This window comes from Balaenoptera borealis (assembly GCF_965194805.1).
Source record: "Balaenoptera borealis genome assembly, chromosome: 5".
In the NCBI taxonomy this organism is placed as follows: domain Eukaryota; kingdom Metazoa; phylum Chordata; class Mammalia; order Artiodactyla; family Balaenopteridae; genus Balaenoptera; species Balaenoptera borealis.
The window spans coordinates 75,358,643-75,384,905 of record NC_138862.1 but is presented as its reverse complement, the minus strand read 5'-3'; the positions used below and the strand labels follow the sequence as shown (position 1 = coordinate 75,384,905).

General features: G+C 39.9%; 1 protein-coding gene across 14 annotated transcripts; it reads left to right on the top strand.

Annotated features, from left to right (window-relative positions):
- The first annotated feature begins 4,426 nt into the window (after positions 1 to 4,426).
- Positions 4,427 to 26,229, top strand: PLAAT1 (phospholipase A and acyltransferase 1). Of its 14 annotated transcripts, XR_014245009.1 has the most exons (8): positions 4,455 to 4,575; positions 5,638 to 5,784; positions 10,926 to 11,027; positions 11,730 to 11,863; positions 12,356 to 12,494; positions 16,417 to 16,685; positions 24,130 to 24,340; positions 25,980 to 26,229. XR_014245009.1 is itself a non-coding variant. In XM_082393369.1 (7 exons), the coding sequence occupies exons 2-7, from the start codon at positions 5,763 to 5,765 to the stop codon at positions 18,210 to 18,212; spliced, it is 687 nt and encodes a 228-aa protein (XP_082249495.1). In that variant the 5' UTR covers positions 4,455 to 4,575; positions 5,638 to 5,762; the 3' UTR covers positions 18,213 to 18,429. The 14 variants fall into 14 exon arrangements, 13 of the variants coding, with proteins under 13 accessions (XP_082249486.1, XP_082249495.1, XP_082249496.1 ...); XM_082393369.1 differs by lacking the exons at positions 24,130 to 24,340; positions 25,980 to 26,229 and adding an exon at positions 18,192 to 18,429; XM_082393370.1 differs by lacking the exons at positions 24,130 to 24,340; positions 25,980 to 26,229 and adding an exon at positions 18,189 to 18,429.
- The last annotated feature ends 34 nt before the right edge of the window (positions 26,230 to 26,263 follow it).

Genomic DNA, 26,263 nt, shown 5'->3' with positions numbered 1-26,263 from the left:
TATTTTAGTAAGCATATTAAAAAAGTAAAAACAAGTAAATTTAAGGTCATATTTTATTTAACTGAATATATTCAGATATTATCATTTCAACATGTGACACAAGCCTCATTTCAAGTGCTCAGGAGCCACATGTGGCTAATGGCTACCATATTGAACAACATATCTTCAGAGAACCAAATATGAAAAAACGCTTTTTTAACAGAAAACTTCTGTAAGTATAAAACACAAAGTATTTTTAAAAACTCAGTAATAATTTTACCGTTTTAATGTATCCCAACCAAAACTCAGACCATTTCTAAATCATTAAAATCTAGAACAATATTTGAGAAAAATCCAGGACTTGGCAATTCAAGGGAAAATGGGGATGATAATATCCATTAAGTTGATGTATATACTAAATGAGATGATATATATATTTTAAAAAATAGAGCATGGTGTAAATATGCCTCTATGATATGAATAGTATTACTTCTTTGTTTTATTCGTATATTGGTCCCTGGTTATATAAACACTGCAGAAATCTGTGGATGATCCTTTCCTTCCAATATTATTGTGCTTTTTGTTTTTGAAACAATTATACATTAGGAAACACCGACCAGGAACACATTTAAAGTCCTAGGAATAATCAGTTTGATAAAAACTGTGACCTTTCCCAACATTCAAGAAATATCTGGGTCTGCACACATGGGAAATCTAGGGAGCTTCTAATGTAGCAACAAATGCGGGAACGGGAAACTCTGATGGTTTCTGAAGCCTTTTTTGAATTAAAATCTGATTTAATTTACTGTATTCTGAGAGATATAAGTAAATATAAACATAAATATATAATGTAAATATATAAACATCTTTTTTCTCCATAATGTCTGAGATTTCTGAATTTCTCTGTAATTACATTTAGCAGCGAGAAAACATCCATGACTGTGCAGAGCAGATCCCAGGAATCTGTCAGCTTTTCGCAGCATAGTAACCCACCGATCACTGCCTCAGACCTTCAATAGATACATAGGCCGTGTGCCTGTGCTTACAGAACTTCAGAGGTTTCCATGGATACGGGAATTTCAGTGTTAAAGCACATTGACTATCGTTTTTCTTGTCACCAAGAGTGCTGTAAACACTTGTGCTTTAAGATTTTTGTGCAGAAATTTAGCATTTTATAGAGGACCAAGTCAGAATTACATTTTCCCAAATGCATTGTATGATTTCCCCTTAGGGCAAAGTCCCTGAAATCATTTACATTTGTGGCCTCTTTTTACTAATGGACTTTTATTTATTAGACTAATAAAAGACAATAAAGGCTTAACTACATTGTCAGTATCACTTTTAAGGGACAGATATTTATACTGTGTAAATGTTACAATTAATGAATAAGACAGTTTGCTCTAAATTTAAAATGGAAAGAAGCAAATAGGAAAGCAAGAACAGGAATATTATGTATATATTTAGCCATTTCTCTTCCTGAACAGGGTGAGATGTAAGTGTCAGTTTCAAGGACACCCTTGTGTCACATCTATCAACAAATCATTGTTTGAATGCACTCTTTTTATATTCCGTTTTTTTGTATAATTAAGAGACCTTTTTGTAAATCTGTGAACATGGCAGGCTATGTCATTACTTTTCCCATTTCATATACGTATAACTGAGGCTCTGGTTTAAGGAATATGCCCTGTGTCACACAGCTAGCAAGTGGCAGAACTGGGATTAGAACCCAAGACTCCTATCTCACTGTCAGGACTCTTTCATTGTCCTTTTTCCTGGGCAGAATACAGGCAACTTCTTCTATAGAAGGCATACCCCTGTCCTTCCTTCCTTGCCACAGGCTGATTGTTTTCTGTGCCTCTGACCTGGGCGCCATCATATCATTCTTTTCTCCACTCATTTCTCCAATTATTCAGTCCCCTTGACTGCCCCAGACACTTGGCTCAGCCTAACTGACCAAGTTTAGTAATTTCAAATGCACATAACCATTGGGAAGCAGCAGTCACAAAGATATCACATAGCCTGGATGTGCCCTACACGAGGACTCAGTAGGGAAACAGATTTCTAGCTCCAACCATATTGACCAAGAATGTACAAAGCCCATTGAAAGAGAGGCTTGAGCAATTCGTACCAAAATCCAGTCTGAGCAGACATGTTGCCTGGATAGTCAAGTAGAGAAAAAAGCTTTTACTTTTACAGCATTGACTTTGGGGGGCAGGGTTGGAACTATATGACTGACTGTCTCTACTCCCACTTATTATGCTCTGGAGCCAAAAACCTCTGCATCATCTGAGCAAGTATCTCAGTTAAGGCCATGAGATCTTTACAAGACCATTTTTGCATGAAGTCTCTCTCATTCACCTTGTATTTGTGCAGGGTCTTCTGTTTTTGCGGTTTTTTCACCTAAAAGGAAGACTTTGCTTTTAATGTCTAATAAAAGAGGGAGTCTGGGTAGAGGAAGAGCTCTTGACTAAGAGACCTGATCTGGGCCCTTCCCTGGGAGACCCTGAGTGTGGAGCTTCACAGCTCAGGCCTCAGAGCAGCTGCCAGGACCTGAGTAATCATGGGTTTGTTGTGAGGCTCAAATGAGACAGAGGATATGAAAGTGCTTTGCTAATTGTAAAATATGCATTAAAAAACAGAGTTCTTTTGCATAAATAACAAGGTCTTAATGTATAGCACAGGGAACTATATTCAATATCCTGTGATAAACCATAATGGAAAAGAATATAAAAAAAATGTCTCTATGTGTATAACTGAGTCACTTTGCTATTCAGCAGAGATTGGCACAGCATTGCAAATCAACTACACTTCAATAAAAAAACATAATACAAAAAAAAAAACCCCAAACAAAACAGAGTTCTTTTGAGGACTAACTTCACATATTGCCAATTGATTTTAGTCCCCATATGCTAAAAAGGCAAATAATGACTCTTGTTAACACTGGGCTTTTTCTGGACTTTATTCATTTTACAAGAAACATGACTAAAGTATCTCCATTACGATTATTTCAATATGTTTCAACCCTTTCAGCCTAACTAGGCAGCAGCTGAGGGCATCATCCACGTGGTGCTTCACTTAATATAAAAGCCGAAGTAATGGGAATTAGTTATTTGGTTGTTTTATAACATCTGCTCCCATCACATACCATGTATAGCCCTCAACATCCCAGGACTACAACTCCAGATTCAGACAAACTTTGGCTATTACTACCCGAGGCTAATTTCTCATTCTTTCAGGATGGAAATTTTAATTCTGCACTGGTCATCCGTAGAGTACTGCCAAGGAATGATTAACTATCTCTCCAATCTGTAGGAATGAAGGGAAAACTCAGAGTTCTCCTGAACGACAAAGCTTTCTCTGTTTCCCCTACTAATTCCATTCAGGCATCGAACTGAATTTACTCTTAACTGAATGCATTTTATCTATACCTGGCAGGGATCTAGAAGTAAAATTACAAGATTTATTTCATTTTGATTCTATCATGATGCATTTAATCACAAATATCCCCCAAAATGAAAAGATAATTTATCCTTGTGCCCTGACTGAGCAACCCTCCTCGGTTCAGATTCATGAATCCATAATGCAGGGAGGAGAGCAGATGATTAAGTGTCTGATTAGAGAAAACAGATTAACCTGGCAAACATAATAAATTTAGCTCATAAGCAGGATGGCATTATAAATGCTCACAATAACTCTCCTGTATAAAATCATGAACCACTGCCTTCAGTGATGACTCAATTGAAGTAGTTGGGGAACATAAAGCAAATGCATGTTTATGGATCTCTCTTTGAGACATTAAAAGAGTATTGAAAGGTATATCTGATTCAGTTTATAACTAAAAATACATTAAATAGGGAACATGTAAGAAAAATATTAACTCATAAAAACAAAGCTACAACCTCTTAAGTGTTTGAGTTTCTGTGTTACCAATAAGTATATCTAGATGCCACATGTTTTCAATGTCTTTCTAGTACTTTGTTTCCAAAGATGCCAAAGCCAGACCCCAATTTCAGACCCTGCAGATTCACCCTTAACCTTCACCACGGAACCTGATTCCTTTATAAAGGCGGCTGCATCTTTAGGTAGTTCTTATCCCATTGGGACAAAACAACATAAAAATAGAGAGCTATTTCAGCCTTTGAATCAGTGGGGAAAAAATCCTTCCTTTTAGCTGAGAGTCCATTTATATCAGGGTAAAAATCTAGGGTACGACTTGTTTGAAGGCAAGTCCTTGTGCTGTGCTCCAAAAAGTTCACTTAGCAGTCTGCGGGCCTTCCTTACTTAGCTGGTTTGTTATTCCTGGCCTCCCTTTTTTAGCAAGGAGAAAATGGATACTCTTCATGCCCAGCTTTATTTTTAAACTCTTACAGCTATATTCCTGGAGGACTCTGCTGGCCCATGGCCTGAAAGAGAGGCAGTTAGGCCCTGCCCTGTCACGTGCGCACCTGAGTCTCGAGTTGCGCAGAATAAGGGACTTGCTCTGCTCCTCTATCTAGAACCAGACCTTTGTCAGGGACAGGGCAGGGCAAGTGGGGAGGGGAATGGGCTACCCGAGGGAGTCGTGTCTTTAAGGAAGGCCCCATCGGACGGAGCCAGGTAAATTTCCCATTGGGAGAAACTGGTGCCTGGACGTCTAGGGCCCTAGGCACCCTTCTTTCCTCCTTTCCGCCCTCCTCCCACTTCTGAAGTTGATCTTAGGCTGCAGAGGGCTGACAGGGAGGAGTCCAAAGGGGGTGGGGTCCCCGTGTGTCCCCACAGTCCTGGGCGCCGGAACTGGCTCCCGGGTACACATTTTGTAGGTATGTGTGGTGGGAAGCAGGGAGGTTTTTTTTAAGGCCACTCCCTCCTCCCACCTTAGCTTAGACTGAGATGCTTTCTTGGGGCACAGGGACCAGGATCCTTTCTGCTGCCTCAGAGGAATTTGTGTAGAGTGAGGAGGGGCTCACTCCTAGAGGACGCAATGTGTATTCATGCTCGCGAATATTTCTGGGCTCAACAAGACAAGTTAACGGTACAACCGCCGCGCCTAGACCAGCCCTTGGTACCGGGAAAGTTTGATGCAGGAACGTCCCAGTGGCGGGGCAGGGTGTCCTCGGTTAGTTACCGCGCTGGGGCTGCGCTTCGGCGGCGGCTGGGTTTGTGTGTGTGTCTGCGGGCGGAGAGCAGGTGTGGTGTCGGTACTCCCAGGGCTGCGGAGGGGACGGAGGCGGGCGGGCGGGCGGAGGGTCCCCAGGCGGTGGCGCAGGCCGGCCCGGGCGGCAGGAGCAGCGAGCGTGCGCGGCAGCGTCGGAGCGCCGGGGCCTCGGGGGCGGGGTGGCGTTGGCGCTGGAGGCCGGCCCTGGTTACCGGTAGTAACGCCGCTGCCGCCGTGCCCTCCCCCGGGCGCAGATGGAGTGGACCCCCGGCCGCTAACTGGAGGGGCAGCAGCGGCGTGGCCGGCGCGACCCCAGGACCCTCGCCGCTGCCACCGGTGGGGGGAACAGCCCAGGCTTCAGAGTGAGGTTTGCTGGGGAGGGGGAGGGAGGACCTCTAGGACCCCGGACAGCCTTGCTGAGCCGACTCTCAGACGAGAGAGCCCCAAGGACCAGTAGAGAGCGTCTCATTTAATCCATGTCCCTTCTCCCCCCCCCCCCGCCCCCCTTTTTCTTTTTTTGCAAGTGGGAGAACAGAGTCCATGGGGAAAGAGAGACTCGCTTTCCCGTGTGACACAGCTATCAAGTGGCAGAACCAGGACCGGACCTCGTCTTGCTTACTAAGGCCTTCTATCCACCGTCCTCACTGAAATGAGTGTGAATAATGATATAAGTATTTATTATTATAATATATTAGGTTTTGGAACTATGAATGGTGATATCACTTTGGCATTCAGGACTATTAATGTAATTTATGTGCTGGAAAAGCCCAGCCGCTCTGTCCTCCCTGGGCTCGGGATCCTCGTTCCTTCATTTATTAAACATTCCCTGGGCAGTTATTTGTGACAGGCACTCTGCAGCAAACTGCAGGTGTAGAGATAAACAGGAACCAGCCCTCCACATGGAGCAGAAGAGAAAATTCCCCAGACAGCAGTAACTCCCGCAGGTGTAGGAAACGCAATGGGCGTTAGAGAGATAAAGGAGTAGTGGTAGCTCGGAAGGAGACGTCACTTGTGGCTGAGAGGAGGTGGACCTTGGGGAGGAGGTGACATCTGATCTGGATCCTTAAGAGTGGGTCATTTGGAAATGGGCAGCGCATTCCAGGTAGAAGTTTCGGTATTAGCCACATAACTCCAGGTGAGAGTGAGGAATAATGGTTTGTTTGGTTTGCCTAGAACGTAGGGATTACATTAATTACAGAGGGAGCGAGATTCGGAGTCGACAGGGGGATCCATGGAGGGATTCCAAGCGAGGAATGAGGGGGCAATGGCTGAGGATGGTTCATTTGGCTGGGAGTTGGAACCCTCAGCTGTAGGGAGAGGATGTCGGAACAAGGATACTGGCAGCTCTGAGGGTCTGTGAATTAGCCGTTCTGGGAGCACAGGGCTTCGTGGAGCCATCTCAGTGTGGCCGGGCTATGGATGAAAAATGCAGCTTGAGTGGAAAATGGTCCAAATTGAATTGGGAGACTGTTGGACTGTAGGGGTAGCCCGTGCTCATGTTTTAGACTGCCAATAGCATCCTTGGGAGTAGTTTGTGAAAAAGTGCTCTTAGTATTCTTGTTACACAGGTGGCCCCAGGGACACAAGCAGCAGTTAATCAGCCTGACCCTATCTGTGCAGGGGGCCGTTATTTCTTTTGATGCATCCCAGGGGACCAACAAGGAGCTATAAACAAGGCAGCTTGTTTTGGCATGAAACAGGAAGTTTCTTGTACAAAGATTGCAGACACTCTTTATTATAAACTAGTCAAACAATTCTGTGCAGATGAACTGTTAAAGTACTTTTAAAGGTGCACTTTAAGGTACACCTTAAAGGTGACACACAGATTTCAGCGGAGGACTTACAAATGTATCTTTAATTTGTTCTGTATTATCATGTTCATGAAGCACTACATAACACACTTGCACTTGAATGGAATGGGTAGATGTCCATGTAAATCAAATTACCCAAGCAGACAGGTTTTAGCCATTTCCCTAAGGTATGAGTCTGGGAACCTTCTAAACGCTTCTAGAAGCTTCTCACCTTCACACCTCCCCTGCAGAAGAACAGGGGTTCCCCAAGGCTCCACTTCCTATTACTCACTGGTTCCACATATGAATGTTTAAAAACTTCCTGTGTTGTCTTATGAAATATACATTATGCTTTTGCATATCTAATGAATATTTGAGAAGGGGGAAAAGATGAAATATTGTTTAGTAGCAATTCCTTTGGCTAGTGATGTTAATCAGTGGAGTAAGGAAGCAGCCTGCAGTCTGGAATAAGAAGACAGACCTGGGATTGAATTCTAGTTCTGTCAGTTACTACCTGTGTGACTTTTAGTTCTGATACTTAATTCATCTGAGTCTCAGTTTCCTCATCTGTAAAAAAGGTGATTGTAATCATCAGCTCACAACTGTTACCCAGTCTCACAGCGTGCAAGAAGGGCTGCAGAAAGGCCAGCAAGGGAGGAGGTATAGTGCACATGGGGACAAGCAGTTACGGATGAGGAGCCTGACCTTGGACGTAGGCTAATCTGAGTCCACATGTGGGTTCTGCCCTTTCCCACTGTGTAACTTTGGATGAATCCCTGAACTGCTGTGAACATCAGGTTCCTCATATTTAAAATGGGGGAAATAATTATATCTACTTTGTGCTGTTGATTTGAGGATTGCACAGTTACTGGGAAATAGAATGAGATGAACACTAGAGGTGGAAGGGACCTTGGAAGGCCTCCTCACCTTACCAGCGCTACCCACCCCCCACCATGGAAATCTTATTTTTATCAACTGTGACTGTGTGTAAACATTCCCAGTGACAGAGACTGATATCTGTACAAGGTGCTCCATTCCATTGTTGGATCACTTTCAACAAAAGAGAAATTTTCCATGTATACAGCTAAAAGCTGCCTCATTGTAACTTCCCCATATTGGTCCTCTTCTATGCTCTGTACGAAAAAAATACATTGATTTTATTTTTTTATTAAAGATTTTTATTTTGAGGTAATTGTAGATTCACATGCAGCTGTAAGAAATAATACAGAGAGATCCCTTTTACCTTTGCTGGGTTATCCCCAGTGGTAACATCTTGCAAAACCACACTGCAGTATCACAAACAGGTTATTGACTTGGACCACATGGAGAGGCAGAGCATTCCACCACCCCTAGCATCTTTCATATGTTGCCTTTTATTTGGGGGGGGCTTCTTTATTTTTTTTTAATATATATTTATTTTTGGCTGTGTTGGGTCTTCGTTTCTGTGGGAGGGCTTTCTCTAGTTGCGGCGAGTGGGGGCCACTCTTCATCACGGTGCGCGGGCCTCTCACCATCACGGCCCCTCTTATTGCGGAGCACAGGCTCCAGACACGCAGGCTCAGTAGTTGTGGCTCACGGGCCTAGTTGCTCCGCAGCATGTGGGATTTTCCCAGACCAGGGCTCGAACCCGTGTCCCCTGCATTGGCAGGCAGATTCTCAACCACTGTGCCACCAGGGAAGCCCCATATGTTGCCTTTTTATAGCCACACCCACTTCCTTCTTACCACTTCCTTAACCCCTGGCAACCATTATTAGTTCTCTGTTTCTATAATTAGGTCATGTCAAAATGTTGTATAGATGGAATCATATATATAACATGTCATGTCACTGGCTCTTTTCACTCAGCACAGTTCTCTAGAGATTCATCCTTGCTTGTGTTGTTGCATTTATTAATAGTTTGTTCTTTTTTATTCCTTAGGAGTAGTGTTCCATGGTATGGGTGTACCACAAATTGTTTACTGTTCACCCATGGAAGGCCATCTGGGTTGTTTCCAGTTTTGGGCTATTATGCTATAAACATTCGTGTACAGGTTTTTGTGCGAATATACGTCTTTAATGCCTTCAGTCTCTGGGATAAATGCCTAGGAGTGCAATTGCTGGACCATGTTTTAGTTACAAGTTAAGTTTTTAAAGGAATTTCCAGACTGCTTTGAGTGACTGCAACATTTTATATTATCAACAGCAGTGAATGAGTGATCCGGTGGCTCCACATTCTTGCCAGCATTTTCTCTGGTCACAGTTTTTTAATTTAGCTATTGTGATACGTATGTAGTGCTATCATGGTTTTAATCTAAATATCCCTAATGGCCAATGATGTATAACATGGCTTGACATCTGCGGCTCTTCTGTGATAAAAGGTGTCATTGTGTCTTTTGCTCAAGTTCTAATTGTATTCTTTGCTTCTTAATTGTTAAGTTTTGAGAGTTCTTTGTATGTTCCTGATATTGGTCCTTTCTCGGATATGTAGTTTTCAAAAATTTTCTCCTGCTCTGTAGCTTGCCTTTTTGTCCTTTTAATAGAGTCTTCCGTGCTGCAAAAGTTTTAAATTTTGAGGACATCCAATTTGTCAGTTTTTCCTTTTACGAATAGTACTTTTGGTGTCAAGTCTAAGAACTCTTTGTTTACCCTAGATCCTGAGGATTTTCTCCTATGTATTTTTCCCTCTATGTTTTATAATTTTATATTTTACATTTAAGTCCCAAAGTGACAGAACTAGCATGGAGAAGACCTGAAACAAGAGCTCATGTCTCTCACACCTAGGCTAGTTATTTTTCCCTCCGTATTTTATAATACAAGTGTTTCAGGGAGTATTTTAAAAAGGTTGGCATTTGCTACTATCACTTTTTAGCTGTAAAATGGGATAATAACATAATAAACTCAAATCATGGTAGATTTTTTAAAAACTGAATTAGTGTTAATTGAATAGTGCACTTGAAAAAAACTTTACACTACAAAGTACTTTCTGTTCAAATGGTGGTTATTATTGTAAGCTTGGCTAGGTCTCTGAATGCTAACAGGCAGCTGTGTGTGCTTGCTGATTCCTTTTCATGGGAAATGTGTTTGTTTATATCATAGTATAGTATCCATTTTTCCTTTTAGTGACCATGTGACCAAATTGTGAACTGCCATATTAATAAGACTCAAACATATTTGAGAGGGTGGTTAGACTTAATAGTTTCCATAAAGTTTTTTTTTTTAATTTATTTATTTATTTATGTATTTATTTATTTTTGGCTGTGTTGGGTCATCGTTTTTGTGCGAGGGCTTTCTCTAGTTGCGGCGAGCGGGGGCCACTCTTCATCGTGGTGCGCGGGCCTCTCACTATCGCGGCCTCTCTTGTTGCGGAACACAGGCTCCAGACGCGCAGGCTCAGTAGTTGTGGCTCACGGGACCAGTTGCTCTGCGGCATGTGGGATCTTCCCAGACCAGGGCTCGAACCCGTGTCCCCTGCACTGGCAGGCAGATTCTCAACCACTGCGCCACCAGGGAAGCCCCATAAAGTTGTTTTAATAGTTATTTTTCAACAGATGGGCAGCTTGCATTTGGCCTCATTTCTGTGACAGTATGATGATTGAAGTTTTCAACAGATGGCCTACAAATACTTGGGAAAACACCCTCCCAATATTAATTGTTGTAAAAAAGACTTTTAGTGTGCCAGGAAAATGATAGTCTGTATCCCCAAGCTCTTTGCCTATGCTATTATAACTATAATTTAGATGATTTGGAAGTTTCCCTTTCTGGCACTTGGGTTTATTTTGTAAATGAGTATGCGTATCTACATTAGAGTGAGAGATGCAGAGGAATACTCTGTTGTCAATTAGATATTCAACGTGGATGTAGCATGAAATCTCCTTTTGATTATCAATGAATGTACATAACTTCCTCTTGCTGAGTCATTCTACTTGGATGCTGTACATAGAAAATGTAATGTTCCATAAAAATCAACCATCAGAGACTTATATGTTCTTTCTGAAAACTACTGACTTAAAAGGAAAAAAATTCACCAAACTCTGAATTTTCAGACATACCCATCAATATGATGAACTCCCCAACCTTCCAAGTTGTCCCCCTTCTGCATCAACCGCCTTGCGCTGTTTTGGGAATCAGAAATGAGGAATCAGACAGTAAGTGGGGCAGTTGGGGAGCGGTGGAAATCTGTGGGGGTGTTTGTGGTTGTCATAATGACAAAGGGCATTTACTGATATTTAGAGGGTGTGTTATCGAACTTGGATTTGGGTCCCCTTGCCTGACATGCAACAAAGCCAACCTACTGACACTGGGTTGTGGTGAAGGAAAGTACAGTATTTATTGCAGGGTGCCAAGCAAGAAGAATGGGCAGCTTATGCTCAAAAGTTCTGAACTCCCCAATGGCTTTCAGGGAAGGGTTTTTAAAGGCAAGGTGAGGGAGGGGCCACAGGATGTGTGATCAGCTTGTGCTCAATTCTTGGCTTGGTTGGCATCAAGGTGAAGTTTCAAGCATCGTTAATCTTCTGGTTTCAACCAGTCTGGGTCTATGTGCTTAAAGTCAGTAGTTTTCACCTGGTGGGGTTCTGCTTCCTGTAAAAACAACTTAGGAATGTGTGTCAGATATTTATCTATATATTTCAGGGAACTGGAAGTTCGGTGAGTCCGCTATCTGGCTGATTTATAGTCTAAATTTTTACCAGTTTCCCCACCCAACAGCTATTCTTTTTTTCTACCTCTTCACCTTTCCTAATCATTAACTCTTGAGCCAGCCTTTTAAGACTCAGGGGAAGCCTGGGAGATTAAAGCAAAAGCCTTTTTCTTCAAAGGACAGGGACACAGGGACTTGTATATGGTTTCAGGTGGAGTCCAGTGTCCCTGGGTCTGCACAGCACAGTTCAGCACAAGGAAGAAAGGTCCTGTGTCCTACACTATGCCTGAATATCTGACTGGACACTCATCTGAGCCTGGAACTTGTGTCCGCTTAAAGCACAGAGTAAGTTTTGCAAGATAAAGTATATTTTTGCACAGAATGTTAGTGTCCACCCAAACCTCTTTTTGATTTTACTAAGTCACTATATGAAAGGCTGAAAGACTTCTGATCTTCTGCTTCTGAATCCTGACTTTTTCATGCTAAGTGCTTTATTATATTTTTTGTGTAGTCATGAACTGAGCATTTATATAGTAAAACAGATATTATCATGAAATGCTTATTATAATAAAGGAGCCCTGGGGTTAATCAGTATGAGAAGCATTGCTATAGAAAATTAAGCAATAGTAGAGAAATTCTTTCTCCACTTGTCCATGTGTGCACACATAATTCCGTGTAGGAATCATTGAAAGAAAAGGACAGTGGTGTGAATCTAAGTATTTAATAAGAAATGCGATCCCAAGAAATTCTGTATTGCCATGTTTCTATAGAAGTCTTGAACTGATTTTCTTTTGCCAAGTCATATCAGCTAGATCTTCTTTGTGTCTGTCGTTGCAGATGGTGTTTAATGATTGCTTTAGTTTGAACTATCCTGGCAACCCTCAGCCAGGTGACTTGATTGAAGTGTTTCGTCCTGGCTATCAACACTGGGCACTGTACTTGGGTGACGGATATGTTATCAACATAGCACCTCTAGGTAAGGTTTGTTTCCAGAAGCTCCTGGGAGCTTTTTAGTTTTCTTGTTACAAGAAGGAATCATGAACAAAATCATAAAATAAAACAGACTAGAAATAAAATGTAGAAAGTAGATAAATCCAACTGATCTAGGTTTACAGAAGGACCTTCTAAGAATAAAGTGGCATTGAAGAAATCACAAAAGCCAATTAACATTAAAATTTTAAACCTCTGGATTAAAAAAACACAGTTAAAAAGTAAATACTCAGCTGGGGAAAATATTTGCCACAAACATGACAAGAGTCACAATGTCTTTATATATAATACAAATAGATTATTTAAATTCATTCAACATCTATTTATAGATTTTCCAGTATGTGCCAAAGGCTATTCTAAATGCTAGGGATACATAAGCCAGTCCCTACATAGTGGAGCTTACATTCTAGTGGAGAGAGAGGGAGACAGAGACAGAGAGAGAGGGAGAGAGGGAGAGAGCGAGAGAGGGAGAGAGCAAGCCTGAGAGAGGGAGCATGAACAAAATACAGAAAGTAATGTTAGATTAGAGATAAGTGATAATGGAGAAAATCATAGAAGCAGGATAGGAAGTGCTGGGGAGTTGTGGCTGCTGTAGTTTTAAATTAGCTGGTCAGGAAAATCTCATGAGAAAGTAACATTTGAGACATGACTTGAAAGAGGTGAAGAAACCCAGCATGTGATATTTGGGGAAAGAGTTCCTTAAGCTGAGCGAACAGTGAACACCCAAATCCCAACAAACAAATGGGTAAAAGATTGTGAACAGTTTGTAGAAGACAAAAATCCAATACCCATTTTTTAAAAAAATTATTATTTATTTATATATTTATTTTTGGCTGTGTTGGGTCTTCGTTTCTGTGCGAGGGCTTTCTCTAGTTGCGGCAAGTGGGGGCCACTCTTCATCGCGGTGCGCAGGCCTCTCACTATCGCGGTCTCTCTTGTTGAGGAGCACAGGCTCCAGACGCGCAGGCTCAGTAATTGTGGCTCACAGGCCTAGTTGCTCCGCGGCATGTGGGATCCTCCCAGACCAGGGCTCGAACCCGGGTACCCTGCATTGGCAGGCAGATTCTCAACCACTGCGCCACCAGGGAAGCCCCCCAATACCCATTTTTAAAGGTTTCAGCTTTTCAGTCATCTAGGAATTACAAAATAAAATGACAGATTTTATGCCTCTCACATTAGCAAAATTTTAAAAAAATGATAATCTGTTGATAAAGGTATAATGAAATAAACACAAGGATACTGTTGACAGAAATATAAGTTGATAAAATTGTTCGCAAAAACAATTTAACAATATGTGCTAAGAGTCTTATAGGAGTTCATATGCTCTGACCCTGTAATTTTACCTCTATGAATCTATTCTTGGGGAATACTTTTAGAAATACTTATTTAATATTTGCGTATGAGGATGTTCACTTCTATCTCATTTATGATGGTTTAAAAAACAGAATGGATCAATGGCCAGCAAGGGAATGGTTAAGTGAATTATGATTTAGCCACAAGATATTAGGTGTCTGTGTTTGGCAGAATTTTTTAGTTGCAAGTAACATAAATCAAATTCAAATTCACTTAAACAAAAAGGCAAATTCATTGCTTCAGTGAAGGAAACTACAGAAAGAGTAGAGATGGTGCTGGCCTCAGGGATGCCCGGATCTAGGGGCTTGAACACTATCAAAATTCTCCATCCCACATCTGCATTCTTTTTCTATATATTGTCTTCATTATCCCAGGCTATGTCTAAGAAGCTGAACTGATGACCATAAGCATCCTTAGGCTCTCATCCTTATAGGCTTGTGACCCACAGGAGAGAGTTACTCCCTGCCCATTGCAGTTAGAAAAATCATGGAGAATGACTCTAATTGTCTGGTGTGGGTCCCATGTCCATCACTGAACCATCACTGTGTCCAGGAATAGGATAGTATGACTGGCCTAGAAAGAGTCTTTTCCAGAAAGAAAGAAACAGTGGTAAGATGGGGTGCTTAGTAGACTAAAACAATAATACTTTAACAGCTAAAAATCATTTCTGGACATCTTTAATTGCATGAAAGATGATCTTGTATGATAGCTATTGGAAAATTCCAGATTAAAAGTGCATTGTGTAATATGGTACCTGGTGTGCAAAGAAATCATATATACACACATACATGTTAATGCAAACATATACACACACATAAACAAATGATAATTAAAGACAGTACAAATACATCAAAATAATAATAATAGTTATTTCTGAGTGGCAGGATAATAGGTGGTTTATATTTATTTATGTGTTTATGCTGTATTTTTCTGTATTTTCTACAGGTTTAGAAATGAGCACAAATTATTAAGAAAAAATGTATGCAAATAACAAATAGCCTAGAATATTTTTTCCTCAAGATACCTTTATAAAGAAGTGTTTATAGGCCTAAGTCTTACTATCTTGAGAGCTTCTGAGAACTGTTAATGAAGTGATTTTTTGCAAGATTTTGAGTTATTTGCCTCTTGTTCTAGAATACTGGAAGTGGAAATGGCAAATAAAATGACATTTACGATACAGAGCCATTCATTCTGTAGAGTCTAATAATTAACACTAAGCAATTCTTTACATTATCTCTGCAGTTTTCACATTTTGAAAATAATATGAGGTTTTTGTGCAGTTTTCTTTTTTCCCATCTTAAGCTCCATCTTAATGTGGTTCAAGCACTGAGCTTTGATTGATCCTGTAGACTGAAGTTAAATTCCTGTTTCTGTTAACTACTTGTGGGATGTTCCACAAACCAGTTTATCTCTCCAAGCTTTGATTTTCTCATCGGTAAATTGATTGCATCAAACTAGTCAAAAAAAAAAAAAATTGAATAATTCTAACTAGGATATATGTGTCCTATGAACTTGTAATGTGTAAGAACCTCCAACGTGTAAGATAATTAACTGGAAATGCTGCTCCAATGAAAAGGATTTTGAAGGAGAGAAAAAAAAGAGGAGTGGAAAAAAAAGTTTGCTTTTAGTCATTACTGAAAGGAAAAGTGTCATAACACTGGTTATACAGAGACCCTTCATCTCATGTTTTACTTGAACAATGGCCAAGCATAGCAGTCTTGGGCAGATGGAGAGGGCCTAGGGCCTGGTGTTAAAGCTGAACACTAAGGAATCAGATGCCTCAGACGCCGACCACGGCACACCAGGATACAGAGGTTTCAGGCAGTCTAGACCAATGCTTACTAATAGAGGCCGTAAGATGGAGTGGTAGGGCATGGGGCATTGTGACAGGTGGGTAGGGCGCAGCTAGGGGCCACATAGCGTGGACAGTGCCGACTACATTAGGTTTAGTTTTAGGACTTAGTTTCTTGGCTAAAGGAACTAGCAAAACAAAGGCAGGGCCCCCGCCTGACCCCAACTTACCTCTCAGAAGACTGGGGTCCCCTGCAGGTTTCAAAGTGAAGCCTAATTAAAAGAGCAAGTGTCAAAACAGAGCTGGGGGTAAGGAGTGCTGCTTAGATGCAGGACAAGAGCAATAATCATAATGCACTAGTGCTAAGCCCAATGGTATTAGTTTGGAAGTGTTCAAATGCTGAAAAATAGACAGCGTCATAGAAAAAGGGGGCAATGATCTTACCTGTACTTTGTTAGAAACATATGCCAATATCCCTAATAATAATACCAATTGATAGAGAACTTATTCCTCAAAAATAGGTAGAGTTTTCACACCCAATTTGTTCTATAAATTTTCAAAAAGATAGGTAGATACAGATTTTCAAAAAGTTTTCTTATATTCTCACTCATATAGTAATTGAATAAGTGTTAGTGATAAATTAGAGAATGAGGGTTTACAGTTAGTAAGATTAAATGGTTTCTGGTTTGAGGATAAGTTAGGATGGCAGTGGAGTTCACTGGGCTGGGTCGCTATATCTTGCTAACCAGAATTCTCCTTATAGACGATGGCATTTCTGCATCATTTACAAGCGCCAAGTCTGTATTCAGCAGAAAGGCCCTGGTGAAGATGCAGCTTTTGAAGGATGTTGTGGGAAATGACACATACAGAATAAACAATAAATACGATGAAACATACCCACCACTCCCTGTGGAAGAAGTCATGCAACGGTCAGAGTTTGTTGCTGGACAGGAGGTGGAGTATGACTTATTTGTCAACAACTGTGAGCATTTTGTGACTTTGCTCCGCTATGGAGAAGGAGTTTCAGAGCAGGTGAGTTTTCTCTAGGAGAAATGGAAGTTTCTTACATTGGGAAAATAATAGCTACTGACTATGGTCAAATTTTCAGGCCTCAAACAAATGGAAAAGAACAAGAAAATATGAGAACACTGAAGGACAAAGGAGGGAATCGAGTTGCCCAAAGTCATGCAGCAATTTCATGACCAAACTGAGACTAGAACATTCGTATCATGAATTTGGGTTAGAAGGGACTTGAAGCAGAGTCAAGACCATAGCTTTCTGTCATTCTTATTGCCCTCTGTCCTTCAGTTTTTTCCCATTACCCCACCATACAGCAATTAAATCAGTAACTTTATATACTGAAAAAAATATGCTGAAAAGAATGCTGACATTTTTGAGAGGGAGTTCATTTGCCGAAAACATAGATGGTAATAGTGAGATTCTTTTCCATTAGCTGAAAGAGGCTAACTGATGCCATAGCTTGGTGGCTTTGTAAATTTCTTCTGTTTCCCTGCAATGCTAGTTTCAAAGAAATGTTGTGCTTTTGAGGAGATCCTTTGATGAATCCTTTGATTCATCAAAGGCGATCCTTTGATTCATTTGAGCTTTTGGACGATTTTCAGTGGATTAATTGACTTTTAAAAAAAAAATTATTTATTTATTTTTTTGGTTGCGCCGGGTCTTAGTTGCAGCAGGCAGGCTCCTTAGTTGCGGCTCCAGGGCTCCTTAGTTGTGGCATGCGAACTCTTAGTTGCGGTATGCATGTGGGATCTAGTTCCCTGACCAGGGATTGAACCCGGGCCCCTGCATTGGGAGCTCGGAGTCCTATCCACTGTGCCACCAGGGAAGTCCCTGGTGGGGGACTTCCCCCACCAGAGGAAGTAGCTTATAGTTTTGTTATTTACCATCACTATTCGGTAGTATGTCAGATTCCTCACTAAAGGCATGCCCTTCACCTACCTATCTTCCCACCAATCCAATTCCATCATTGATGTTTTAACCTAAAGATTTATTAAAGTGGTGTGAGAAAATGAATATATAAAGGCTTCCAGTATCTTTAAATGGTGAATCTGTTGTATAAATATCTATTCTGAGGAATGAAGTTACAATTCTGCTCACGAAAGCTTGGGAAAATGGGAGATGGAACATAATGAAAGGATACATTTGTTTTTATTAAGAAATAATTTAATTGGAAATTCATTTTTATTAGGAAGTACATTACCATAATGAATGTTCTATTCACATGTAGCAATAAACTGCTTCTGAGCCAAAACACAGAGGACACGCACACAAGTCTCAGCTCACCTTTGCATTGAAAAGTAGTGGTATAGCTAAGAAATAAAGTTTGTTAATGACAAAGTTGTCCACTGCACTCAATCAGTATTTTTTTTTAATGTGGCTAAATCAAAAGGAATTAGAGCCATCTTTTTGCTTTGACTCTCACTTGTAATCTGTCATCTTTCCACCTTTCATACCCAGATCAAGACCCATGGAAAAGCAACCATTTTTTTAACAACTAATAGAACTGTTCTTTAGTAGGTTCTGATGAAGATGGTGTAGTGACAGCCTTAAGGACACACCTAAGCTTTGGAATTCTGCTGATCTGAGCTAGAGCCCCATCTTCACCACTTCATAGGTGGATGACTTTGGACACATTGTTTATCAGTTTCCTAATCTATAAACCGAGGTTGTTTTATAGATTGTAAGAGATTTTTAAAGTCTCGTAGCATACTCCGTTACATATTATTCATCCCAATAAAAAGTGTACTTTCATAGACTACTTTTAATTTCAGTATTTTAGCAATTTTATAGATCATTGTTGACACTCTTCAGTAAAATTCTGTTGATCTAACAAACGACAGCACTCGAATTGTTATTTTTATTACTATCAATAATTAATAGTGTTAGTACTAATGATAACTAATATTAGATTTGTTTTTCAGGGTCCCTTTAAGGCTTAGGGGTCTTGAGCATAGAACAGTACCCTTGGGAAATGGCTGTGTATTTTCCCCAATTTAAAAAACTATAAATACATAAAAAGGTTAGAAAGGTGGAAGATTGTGGCCCCATCTTTTTCTTCTTTGTACTTTTCTGTATTTTTAAAAAAATTAATGGACTTTACTTTTTAGAGTAGTTTTAAATTCACAGCAAAATTGAGCTGAAAGTATAGAGAGTTCCCACATACGCCCCCTCCCACACACATATATGTATCCTTCCCCGCTGTCAACATCCTACAGCAGTGTGGTATATTTGTTATAAAAGATGAACCAACATTGGTACATCCTTATCAACCAGAGTCCATAGTGAAGGAAACCAGAATATGCCACCCCCAAATATGTCACTTTGGCATAAGGATTATTTTGAGCAATTGAGAGACAACTGAGTAGAAGCAGATTCAAGAAAAGCTCTCTGCCCTCCCCCTATTTGCCTAAAAGCAGGACATAAATTTTCAAAGGTGTTCCTCCTCCCCACTCTACCAGGAAGGACAAAAGTTAATCATCAGGGACAACCAGTGGTTAATGTAAGGCCCTTATCAGCCTAGAGAGGGCACTAGAGGTATCTACATAACAAGCTACTCACAAGCCTCTGTTTACCATTAGTTTCCTGTATGTTTACCTTCCCACAGACTGTTGCCCTTGGAAGGCGAACCACTTTCCTTTGTCCTGTCATTTCTCTACAAATTTATTGTTCTTTGTTGAAGATGCTATATAAGCCTGAATTCTTTGTTTCTTATTTTATTTATTTATTTTTATACAGCAGGTTCTTAGTTATGTATTTTATACATATTAGTGTATATATGTCAATCCCAATCTCCCAATTCATCCCACCACCACCACGCCCTGCTACTTTCCCCCCTTGGCATCCATACGTTTGTTCTCTACATCTGTGTCTCTATTTCTGCATTGCAAACCAGTTAATCTGTACCATTTTTCTAGATTCCACATATATGTGTTCATATACGATATTTGTTTTGCTCTTTCTGACTTACTTCACTCTGTATGACAGTCTCTAGGTCCATCCACGTCTCTACAAATGACCCAATTTCGTTCCTTTTTATGGCCGAGTAATATTCCACTGTATATATGTACTACAACTTCTTTATCCGTTTGTCTATCAGTGGGCATTTAGGTTGATTCCATGACCTGGCTATTGTAAATAGTGCTGCAATAAATACTGGGGTCATGTGTCTTTTTGAATTATGGTTTTCTCTGGGTATATGCCCAGTAGTGGGATTGCTGGGTCATATGGTAATTCTATTTTAAGTTTTTTAGGGAACCTGCATACTGTTCTCCAAAGTAGCTATATCAATTTACATTCCCACCAACAGTGCAAGAGGGTTCCCTTTTCTCCACACCCTCTCCAGCATTTGTTGTTTGTAGATTTTCTGATGTTGCCCATTCTAACCAGTGTGAGGTGATACCTCATTGTAGTTTTGATTTGCATGTCTCTAATAACCAGTAATGTTGAACAGCTTTTCATGTGCCTCTTGGCCATCTGTATGTCTTCTTTGGAGAGATGTCTGTTTAGATCTTCTGCCCATTTTTGATTGGGTTGTTTGTTTTTTTAATATTGAGCTGCATGAACTGTTTATATATTTTGGAGATTAATCCTTTGTCCGTTGATTCGTTTGCAAATATTTTCTCCCATTCTGAGGGTTGTCTTTTCATCTTGTTTATGGTTTCCTTTGCTGTGCAAAAGCTTTGAAGTTTCATTAGGTTCCATTTGTTTATTTTTGTTTTTATTTCCATTTCTCTAGGAGGTGGGTCAAAAAAGATCTTGCTGTGATTTATGTCAAAGAGTGTTCTTCCTAGGTTTTCCTGTAAGAGTTTTATAGTGTCTGGTCTTACATTTAGGTCTTTAATCCATTTTGAGTTTATTTTTGTGTGTGGTGTTAGGGAGTGTTTTAATTTCATTCTTTTACATGTAGCTATCCAGTTTTCCCAGCACCACTTATTGAAGAGGCTGTCTTTTCTCCATTGTATATCCTTGCGTTCTTTGTCATAGATTAGTTGACCATAGGTGCGTGGGTTTATCTCTGGGCTTTCTGTCCTGTTCCATTGATCTATATTTCTGTTTTTGTGCCAGTACCATATTGTCTTGATTACTGTAGCTTTGTAGTGTAGGCTGAAGTAAGGGAGTCTGATTCCTCCAGCTCTGTTTTTTTTCTGCAAAATTGCTTTGGCTATTTGGGGTCTTTTGTGTCTCCATACAAATTTTAAGATTTTTTGTTCCAGTTCTGTAAAAAATGCCATTGGTAATTTGATAGGGATTGCATTGAATCTGTAGATTGCTTTGGGTAGTATAGTCATTTTCACAATACTGATTCTTCCAATCCAAGAACATGGTATATCTCTCCATCTGTTTGTGTCATCTTTGATTTCTTTCATCAGTGTCTTATAGTTTTCTGAGTACAGGTCTTTTACCTCCTTAGATAGGTTTATTCCTAGTTATTTTATTCTTTTTGTTGCAATGGTGAATGGGATTGTTTCCTTAATTTCTCTTTCTGATCTTTTGTTGTTAGTGTATAGGAATGCAAGAGATTTCTGTGCATTAATTTTGTATCCTGCTACTTTACCAAATTCATTGATTAGCTCTAGTAGTTTTCTGGTGTCATCTTTAGGATTCTCTATGTATAGTATCATGTCATCTGCAAACAGTGATGATTTTACTTCTTCTTTTCCAATTTGTATTCTTTTTATTTCTTTTTCTTCTCTGATTGCCATGGCTAGGACTTCCAAAACTATGTTGAATAATAGTGGCAAGAGTGGACATCCTTGTCTTGTTCCTGATCTTAGAGGAAATGCTTTCAGTTTTTCACCATTGAGAATGATGTTTGCTGTGGGTTTGTCATATATGGCCTTAATTATGTTGAGGTCGGTTCCCTCTATGCCCACTTACTGGAGAGATTTTATCATAAATGGGTGTTGAATTTTGTTGAAAGATTTTTCTTCATCTATTGAGATGATCATATGGTTTTTATTCTTCAATTTGTTAATATGGTGTATCACACTGATTGATTTGGGTATATTGAAGAATCCTTGCATCCCTGGGATAAATCCCACTTGATCATGGTGTATGCTCCTTTTAATGTGTTGTTGGATTCTGTTTGCTAGTATTTTGTTGGGGATTTTTGCATCTATATTCATCAGTGATATTGGTCTATAATTTTCTTTTTTTGTATTATCTTTGCATGGTTTTGGTATCAGGGTAATGGTGGCCTTGTAGAATGAGTTTGAGAGTTTTCCTTCCTCTGCAATTTTTTGGAAGAGTTTGAGAAGGATGGGTGTTAGCTCTTCTCGAAATGTTTGATAGAATTCACCTGTGAAGCCATCTGGTCCTGGACTTTTGTTTGTTGGAAGATTTTCACTCACAGTTTCAATTTCATTGCTTGTGATTGGTCTGTTCATTTTTTCTATTTCTTCCTGGTTCAGTCTTGGAAGGTTATACCTTTCTAAGAATTTGTCCATTTCTTCCAGGTTGCCCATTTTATTAGCATAGTGTTGCTTGTAGTAGTCTCTTACGATGCTTTCTATTTCTGTGGTGTCCACTGTAACTTCTTTTTCATTTCTAATTTTATTGATTTGAGTCCTCTTCCTCTTTTTCTTGATGAGTCTGGCTAAAGGTTTACAATTTTGTTTATCTTCGCAAAGAACCAGCTTTTAGTTTTATTGATCTTTGCTATTGTTTTCTTTGTTTCTATTTCATTTATTTCTGCTCTGATCTTTATGATTCCTTTCCTTTTACTAACGTTGTGTTTTGTTTGTTCTCTCTCTTTGAGTTACTCTTCCCTGAATTTCTCCCATGAGTATATGAGATGTACATGTTAATAAACTTCTGTTTGCTTTCCTCTTATTACAGAGCCTCAGCTGAGAACTTATTATGAGTAAAGGAAAAAATTTTCTTCCCCTAAAATATTTAACATTAGGGTTCACTCTTTATGTTGTAAATTCTGTTGGTTTTGACAACTGTGTAATGACATCCTGTATACTCTGCTTAATCATTCCCTGTTTCTCTAAATCTCTGGCAACCACTGATTTTTGTTTTTTTTTTTTTTACTGCCCTGTAGTTTATCTTTCCCAGAATGTCATATAGTTGAAACCATACTAAGCAATATGCACTTAAAATTCTTCCATGTCTTTTCATGGTTTGGTTGCTCATTTCTTTTTATTGCTGAATAATATTCCCTTGTCTGGATGCACCACAGTTTATTTTTCCACTCACCTACTGAAGGACATCTTGGCTGCTTCCCAGTTTTGGTAATTATGAAAAAAGCTGCTGGAAACATTTGTGTGTAGGTTTTTTGTGGATGTAAATTTTTGACTCATTTGGATAAACACCAAGTATTATGATTGTTGGATCATACGATAAGAGTATGTTTAGTTTTGTAAGAAACTGCCCACCTGTCTTCCAAAGTGGCTGTACCATTTTGAATTCCCACCGGCAATGAACGAAAGCTCCTGTTGCTCCACATCTTTAGCATCTGGCACTGTCAGCGTTTTGGAGGTTAGCCATTCTGATAGGTACATGGTTGTATCTCCATTGTTTTAATTTGCAATTCCTTAAATATGTATGATGTTGGACATCTTTTCATGTATTATTTGCTACCTGCATATCACATTTAGTGATGTGTCTCTTGAGATCTTTAGCCCAGTTTTAATTGGGTTGCTTGCTTGTTTTCATATTGTTGAGTTTTAAGAGTTCTTAGCATATTTTGGAAAACAATCCTTTATCAAATATGCCTTTCACCAATGTTTTCTTCCAGCCTGTGGCTTGTCTTTTCCTTATTTTTACAAATTCCTAAAATCAACATTTCTCACTGTTCGAATCTAAACAAGTTATTAAAATGTGTCTATCTTTGTGGAAGATAGCAGCACCCTTGAATGGGCCTGGACAAGCTGACAGACAGTACACCCTGACTGTGTTTGTTTGCATAGCACTGCAGACTTAGAGTCTTGGAGGAAGAGGGATTTTGATAACCCCTACAGTCATCTGTGACATCAGCTACACTGATGTCTGGCCCCAGCTGCTTTAGTTATAGCTAACATTTCATTGGGCATGTATATGTAGATCCTCAGAATGGGGTGTTTACCATGCCCCCCCACCCCAAAAGCCCTGTAAAGGATGAAGTGTGCAGGATAGGATTTGGTGATCTTATAATCCTAAATCAGCCATGAAGTAAAAGCTCTTGGTCATGCTGTTTCACCACAAAAATCCTGGGATTTTATAATCTTGCAGGTCGGATCCCATTACACATAACTCTAAGGGATTGTCCAAATTACATGTGATTTTTCCATTTAGAATGCAACTTGAAAAAAATAAATGTTTGGGATTTGGGAAACTGTATGCTGGAAGTGGCTTTATTATAATTGTATCTTGCCTGTGCAATCTCAGGGGATTTTGAGTTAGGATCAAGTTGTCTGTCCCCTCCCCAGGTCTCTTAGATTTATGGGATTTCTCTCACATGTAATGTTTCTAGTGGCTGAAAGATACCCAATGAGTTAGGACTGCATCTAGCTGGGGCCACCGCACCCACAGGATCCTGCCATTTTCCCAGGGCTGTCCTCTGCTGCCATTTGATATCTCTGTTTAAAGACACCAATTGCACCTTCCTGTTTTTACATTGCCTGCCATATGTTCCTGTATCCAGCCCTCCTTGGAATCTCAGCATCTGCCTGGAATTGCATGAGGTTTGGGCTTGGTTTATAATCCTTACTCCCTGTCTGATTATTGATTCTGCCCCTCTTTGGAATTTTGTCTGGTATCTTGTATCTCCCAGCCCCGTTTTGCTCCCCATGGGCTATGTGGGTAGCTCTATGCTATAGTGAATTCTGACTCTCTCCTGGGAAGCAACTTAGGTAGCAACTATTTAAAAATTACAAATAAAAGAAATAACCAACCAACCAAATACATTAAATTAGAATTGTAAACTAAAATAGGATTTTTCAGTTGTTTGCCAGTGTCATTCTCCTTGGCAACTGGGGATGGTAACAGAGCAGGGAGTTATAATTATAGGCCTCGTCCCTACAGACCACAGGATGATGTAATGAAGTGACTACTCTTGCCATTGTGCTTCTGTCCTGGCCAGAACCCATGCTGCCTGTTCCCCATAGGGAACCCACAGTTAGCGAGGGAACATTATGTGGCATATGGGGGTGGCAGGCTCCGTGGTGGAGGGCTGTGGGTTAGACAGAGGGCATGCTCCAGTGTGAGCTGGGTCACGCTTTTCAGCATTGGGGCTGGTCTCCAGAGTAATTTAGGAAAAATGTTTTGCTTTATTTGAAAGCCCGATTCTTAACTCCCAGAGAATAACTGTTGTTTTCAGAATACCTGATGACTCTGAAGTATCTGAATGTGACCTTCGGGTCATAAAATTGCACTGCAGATGGAAGGCGATATTAGTTGAGTGCCATGAAACCATGAATATTCATCAGTTCCATCATCATGACGATGATTAATACCCTTAAAGATATAAATGTCTGAGCTCCTTTATGGACAGTTGAGCTTGAGAGTGGTTTATTTTCGTTTGTCTACATGAGAAATTAGTTTTTGACATGATAGTTAACATCAGTATTGACTTCTCTTGAAGTTTGTTTATCAAAATAGAAAGTGTATCTACCAAATAAGAGCCTATAGGTATTTAGCTCAAGTCACATCCCTGAATTATTTTCCTAACAGACATTAAGTCAGGGAACACACACACACACACACACACACACACACACACGGGTCCATCCAAATGCTGTCATGTTTTTAATAGACTTCTTGAATGAGTGCTCCCACTTTCTTATCATGTCTACACCCCTCAACCAATACACACACACACACACACACACACACACACACACACACACACACACAGGATATTCACCTTGATATAGAATCAGTATGTGTTTAGTGGGTAGGGGTTTCATAGGGGGAGAACACATGGTTCAAGACTGAACTATATCTAAACATCCTGGTGGTACGACCTCCCTCGGGCAAATCGCTTTTAACTTCTCAAGTTTTACAAAACAGGAGTAATGCTACCTCCCAGGGGTACTATGGCAATTATTAGGAACTGTGGCATAATGAGTTTCTAAACTCTCAGAAGCTATAAAAATATGAGGAATCTCTACCTATGTGTATCGCTATCTTTGTCATAATTATAATAATTATAAATTTATTTCATCTGCATACAGAATTTTAATTTTGCATTGAGTTTTAAATTCATCCATTGTACATTAAAATGGGTCTTCAGTTTAGGAAACAAGCTAAAGCTGGGGTTTAGGACACTGAGATGCTTTTAGAATAAGATGTGTTTTTTGTTTGTTTCCTGTTTCCTTATAGGCCAACCGAGCAATAAGTACCATTGGGTTTGTGACAGCTGCTGCTGGTGCCTTCTCTTTCCTTGGCTTGTTTCCAAAAAGACTAAGACCAAAATACTATTAATTTACTGAAGAGATATTGGAGCTGAAGGAATTTGTGAGGAGGAATAAAAAACCTGGGATGAATACTTATTTGCAATGTATCATTATTGTTCCAAATTCCAATGATGGATGGCAGGCTCTTTAATAAATTGCTTACTGGTATTATCTCATCATTGAGCCATGGAAATTTTTCTCCCTACTAGC